The sequence below is a fragment of the Cyprinodon variegatus genome, unplaced genomic scaffold (genome assembly GCF_000732505.1).
Source record: "Cyprinodon variegatus isolate N-32 unplaced genomic scaffold, C_variegatus-1.0 Scaffold1168, whole genome shotgun sequence".
NCBI classification, from domain to species: domain Eukaryota; kingdom Metazoa; phylum Chordata; class Actinopteri; order Cyprinodontiformes; family Cyprinodontidae; genus Cyprinodon; species Cyprinodon variegatus.
Genome location: NW_015151621.1, coordinates 78,171 through 83,795, shown reverse-complemented (window position 1 = coordinate 83,795; position 5,625 = coordinate 78,171). Strand labels below are relative to the sequence as shown.

The 5,625-nt window shown below is 39.4% G+C and overlaps 1 protein-coding gene across 1 annotated transcript in view; it reads left to right on the top strand.

The window, feature by feature from the left end:
- LOC107101886 (cilia- and flagella-associated protein 45-like) overlaps positions 1 to 3,052 on the top strand; it is a gene marked incomplete at its 5' end in the record, with an annotated part of 4,042 nt that extends 990 nt beyond the window's left edge. The window contains 10 exons of the mRNA XM_015400963.1: positions 384 to 457; positions 662 to 806; positions 894 to 1,064; positions 1,154 to 1,332; positions 1,487 to 1,616; positions 1,703 to 1,849; positions 1,960 to 2,073; positions 2,145 to 2,338; positions 2,418 to 2,642; positions 2,747 to 3,052. Coding sequence (XP_015256449.1) covers positions 384 to 457; positions 662 to 806; positions 894 to 1,064; positions 1,154 to 1,332; positions 1,487 to 1,616; positions 1,703 to 1,849; positions 1,960 to 2,073; positions 2,145 to 2,338; positions 2,418 to 2,642; positions 2,747 to 2,834 — 1,467 coding nt within the window. The remainder of the gene's footprint in view (positions 1 to 383; positions 458 to 661; positions 807 to 893; positions 1,065 to 1,153; positions 1,333 to 1,486; positions 1,617 to 1,702; positions 1,850 to 1,959; positions 2,074 to 2,144; positions 2,339 to 2,417; positions 2,643 to 2,746) is intronic.
- Between the last annotated feature and the right edge of the window lie 2,573 nt (positions 3,053 to 5,625).

Genomic DNA, 5,625 nt, shown 5'->3' with positions numbered 1-5,625 from the left:
TGGCTGTGGTTAGGCTGACGAAACAGACGGATAAAAGTTTATCATAAGCACCTGTCAAAACTATACGATAAGTGGGGTCTCTACTTCTTCTCTCCAACTGTGGTCTTATATATATATATATATATATATGTAAACTTTCAAACAACTGTATGCAAAATACCTGATTCTGATCTCTGGGTGAATAACTCTTTTTAAAATATTTCAAATTGAAAAAAAAAAAAAAATCATTGTGATTTCTCGATACCTGCCAATCTTTTTGGATATCATAATTAGAATTTCAAGTGTTTTGAAATAAGACCACAGTTGGAGAGAAGTAGAGACCCCACTTATCGTATAGTTTTGACAGGTGCTTATGATAAACTTTTATCCGTCTGTTTCGTCAGCCTAACCACAGCCAAGCACGGGAAGAACAAGAGACCATCCAGATCCTCTCCAGAGACCTCATCCGGACCATCAGGTCAGGTCTTCAGAAGTTCCTCACATCCCAGTAGCTTAAAGCTTAAAGAGTTTGACTTTAGTCTGCAACCCAAGTTAAAAACATGAAAGATGGCAGCAATCATTAAGAGTTGTACTTCATGTCAGTTGGTTTGTTTTTTTGGAAAAGAGGAACTGTAATGACCAATTAAACAATTTATACATATAATTGCTTTAAAACTTTCAGGGTTCCTCGGAAAGATTGGACGAGAGAATCCACTGATCTTTCATCACCTGAGATTAAAAGGATCATCTCAGAATCTAAGACGGGTCTCAAGCAGGAGAGAGAAGCCTTTAAGCAAGCTTCTGAGAAAGAGAGAGAAGAAAACCCAGTGAGCAATATCAACCTCATGGAGAAAAAATAAATACTGCATTTAAAGGTCATGATTTTACTGTTTTCATCTGTTGTTCTTATCTAGGAAGCTGCTGAAATAAGAAGGAAACAACTCCAGGCTATAGAACAGTCTATTGAACAAAACCCAGCATTGACCGACCTGCAGCTTGAAGCGCAGATGCGTGAACAACTCATAGTTGATCACGCCAACGAGTTAAGGATGGAGGAAGAGGAAGAAGTTAGAAAGCTCAATCAAGTACGAGGCAGGCGTGGGCTTCGGATTAAAAAAGTGAATTAAATGAAGGTTTCCTGGATCACATCTGAATTCTGCTTGTGCCCCGTCAGCTGATCTTGGGCGCTCAGTGCCAAGCCACATGGGACAACCAGATTCAGGAAAAGAAAGTGATCCGGGCCGAGCAGAGCGAGGAGGAGAAGCGTCTGGACAATATGATGGAGATGGAGCGACGCAAAGCTCTGGAGATTATAAAGAAGATTGATGAGCTGCGCAGAGAGCAGAAAATCAAGTAGAGAGGAGCACCCCCAACACACACACATACACAGCTGATTTGCTAAAGGCATTCACTTTTTCAAGAATCTGTTGTTACCTCATTGCACGTGGAAAACAATTATACAAAGCAGTCTGAGCTGCTAAATCTTTTGTTTTATCTAACATTTCAGAGGACATCAGCAAGTGTACAACCAGATCCAAGAACGTATGGAGGAAAAACAAAATCTAATTATGATGAAAGAGGCTGAAAAAGATCAGATAAACAAGGAGCACGAGCGAAAGATGCTGGAGGAGCTCCAGGTGCTGATATAAGACAGAAGTCCATCTCACTGAAACTCGAGGAATTTGACCAAACTGTGCATCCAAAAACACCTGTCTCGTTCCAGGCCCAAGAGCAGAAAAGGAAGGAGCAGCAGCTTCTGCAGGAGGAGATCAAGCGAGTCAATGCTGAGGTCCTACGGGCCAAGGAGAAGCAGCTAGAAGAGGAGAAGCTGGCTGACAAGAGAGCTGCAGAATACCTGGAACAGAAACTGGTCAAACCAAAATGACAATCTTTGCAAAATATTTACAATGCAGATATTTTTACAATCCGTCCATTGATGACCTGCATGTACTTGGTTCTGCATGGATGCTTTCATTACAGAAGCGGGAGGAAGAATATGAAGCAGAGCAGAAAAGGCTCAAAAAGGAGAAGGAGATGGACATCGCTCGGCTGAAGGACATGCAGGAAAAAGAACGTGACATCAAGGCTGAGCAGGTAATTCAGGGAACGATGGGGGATCTGCCTCCGGCAGCTTTTTATTTCAATCTTTTCTGGGAATTTGGAAGGACGAGAAGCGTGCTCGGAGGAACCAGGAGGTCGCAGACAGACAGTGGAGGATGAAGCAGAGAGAGCTGGCAGCAAAGAAGGCCCGCGAGGAAGCCAATCTTAAGGCGGCTCGCTTGGAGCAGATTAAAAACAAAGAGCACAACCTGTCAATGGAGCAAAGACGGGAAGAGGCTGCACTTGAGAGGATACTGAAGTTAGTAATAAGATTTTATTTATTTAAACCCAAGACAAAAGATCTTTTTAAAAAGTTGTTGCCGTGCTTCTTTCCACAGGTCTCAGCAGGAGGCCGTGGCGAAGGAGAAGGAGCTGAAGGAGAGGCAGCTTCAGGAAACGTTGCATCACGCAGAGACCCTTCGTCATCAGATAAAGCTGCAGGAGCTCTCTGCTCTCAACATGCGCCGGGAAAAGTTCAAGGAGGCCAATCGGCTGATGGAGGAAGAGCGGCAGAGACGTCTGCGGCTCACTGAGGTCAAAGAAAAGAAACTCAAGGAGCTGAAGTGAGTTTGTTTCTCATGCGGTAGGCTATATATAGCTGGTTTCCTACCTGTAAGTTAAATGTGACTAAATCTGAGTTTTTTTTTTTTTTTTTTATTGTTTACAGAGCTACAGGGATCCCTGAAAAATACTGCAGTGGGCTGGAAAGAAAGATCCGAAAAACAGTCAAAGATTTAGATACAGCAAAGATCTGAGGTTCATCCAGTTTTATTTCAGAGCAAATCAACTACTTCAGATACTGATCTTTTATGAAGCACATCTATGTGAAATATGCATTGATTTAAACTGCATCTTAATAAATGTAGATGTCATTGAAAAGTTTGTTTATTGCTGTACTTGGATCTGACAAACATTTAATTATAAAGGGATATGTTTAACATTTTTATTTCTCTTCATTTTATTAATGGTTTTATTTCCCTGTGAGATCCTAATGAATTATAAGTCAATGAATTTGCATAAAACAAATTTTTTTTTTCTCCAAAAAATGTCATTTACTGAGATAGTACACTGGTCCTATTGAGAGTACATGTGTCTTGGTCAATTAGCCACAATAACAACGGAACATTTGTAGTTTTATCAGGTCAAAGGCTATAAAATATGTTTTTTTGTGTTTTTATTTTAAATTCCTCACCTTCAGATTTGTGCTCTGTATTTAAGGCATGATAAGTTTTCCCTGGAGAAATGATAAATGGTCCAGAACCAAGCAGCTTGCCTTCTAAATTGAGCTGATCTTGCACTGGGATCACGCAGAGCTCCGTGGGTCAGAACCGTTAATCTCAAGCTGCTGAGCTGCTTCCTTGTGGCCCACATGATGCTTCTCCCTGGGGAAGCTGCTACAACCTGCCCCTTGCTGGTCTTGGGAGCTGCTAAGTTCTCTTTCTTCTCATGGTTCTGATATCTTACTTTCAAACTTTTAGAAAATCTGAATCGATCCAACCTCAGGGTTTATACAGGAATGACTAACTTTTATTGAATGCTTAATAATTTTAATGACATCAACAAGTACTTATGACTCTCATATATACACGGCAACATCTTTCGTCATCTTTACCCTCGACAGGCTGCAGCCATGTCCCGAATTCCTCGTTTTTCAGACAGTTTTGAGGAAATTTACAATTTCCCCATTTTCTAGCTTTTTCTCCGCCTCGAGCTTCTTTCCCGAACAAACAGCTTTACGATCAACTGGAAGCAGTTCCACGTAAATATATCGCAATATATCTGACGAAATTGTTTTTATAAACTTTTTATTTTTTTGAATAAGGCATTTTAAATGCCACAATAATCCCATTTAATAAGTTTTAATGCCAATTAAGTCCTTAATTTAAAAATAATAATTTAATGACTTTTAATGATTTTTTAATGACCTGCAGAAACCCTGAACGTACTTAAATCTCTCCTGGATGTTTGGATACTATGGAAGAGATAGTATCTCATTATAATCAGATACTAACTCCAAATAATGAGATACTAACTCAATGTAATGAGATAGTATCTCAATATGTTGAGTTGCTATCTCGTTATATTGAGATAATTTTTTTTTTTTTTTTTTTTACAGAGTGGCGGAAACGCCGGCTTCAATAGGATAGAAACTTGAATGCAAAGACAATCTTTTACCGTAGCTGCTGAGAATAACTTTACACTCAAACCACATGAACATCACTACGATTCACCTTAGGTGTTTGACTTGAATGTTACTTTAAACATCTTGATTATTATTTTATTCATCTTCATTGATTTTATTTACTGCTTATTTTGTTGTTTGGCTAAATTGTTTTTGTGGAATCAAATGCTTGAAACAAGTAATTTGACAAATAGGAATTTCTTGTAAGTCAAAGAAAAATAAACTGAAAACTAAAAATCTGCAGCACCTTTCTTCTGGTACATTAAGTTCTTGAAATTGACAAAAAGGTAATGCAAGTGAGTTTAAATGTGTGAAAACTAATTATAAAAATTTGACGGATAAACCTGATTGGTTAATCTCTAACGCAGCCTTTACTGCATAAAATCTTCCACCAGAACAAATTAACACAAGAAACTGGAGTCTAATTTCCATTTTTATTTAGGATAGTACTTCCCTTTCAGTTAGGTCATTATCTTCCATGTATCAATGACAGATCCCCTTAATTACTATTATGCATGACAACAGAAAGGAATCAAACTTATGTTGGGGTTAGGATGACACTTTACACACACAGCTTAAAGCATGGGAGGAAGTTAAGTACATCAAGGGTAGTAACAGGCTCCAACTTTTGATCCGTCTTCACAAGAGAGCCGTTTTTTTTCTTCATCTTAATCTAAATACGCAACCTACGAGAGTGTTATGGATCTTCATTAAACCGCCATTCTAATACCACAGGGTCAATCCGCCCAACCTCTCCCTCCTTGTTTATTTTAGCGACAAAAAGGGAGGAGCTGGCAGGGGACAAACAGGTAGAGTTTCCAAGCTAGAAGTTTTCAGTTCGTTATGTTTCACATCTGTACACGCAAAGGAAAACAAAAACAAAACAAAAAAGGAACGTAAAATAAAACAAAAAAGAAGGTAACAATGGGAAACAGCACAACAGCTGGCATACACAGACCTCAGCCAGAGGGTTCAGAGTAAATACACACACACACTGTACGGTTAGGGACCCTGGGGTTTGGTGGCCGTGGTTTCGTCCTTGCACATACACAGATACAGTCTCACACAAGCACTGTACACGGCACAAAAGGTCACCTCAATATATGGAGCCAAAGAAGAGCCAACATCTAGGAGGATGGAGTGAACATTAGAGGTTCGGAGGAGGCTTAAAATTCTTGTTTAGACCCTCAGGTCAGACACACACACACACACACACACCCTCAGTCACACAGTGACATACGTCTGTATGCATTTAAAACTCCATAAAGCTACACGCCTGTGCAGAATATACTATCATTACTTAGTGTTGCTAGCTATAGCCATTGAAATGGCAATATCTAATATTATATGTTACCTTTTTTTTT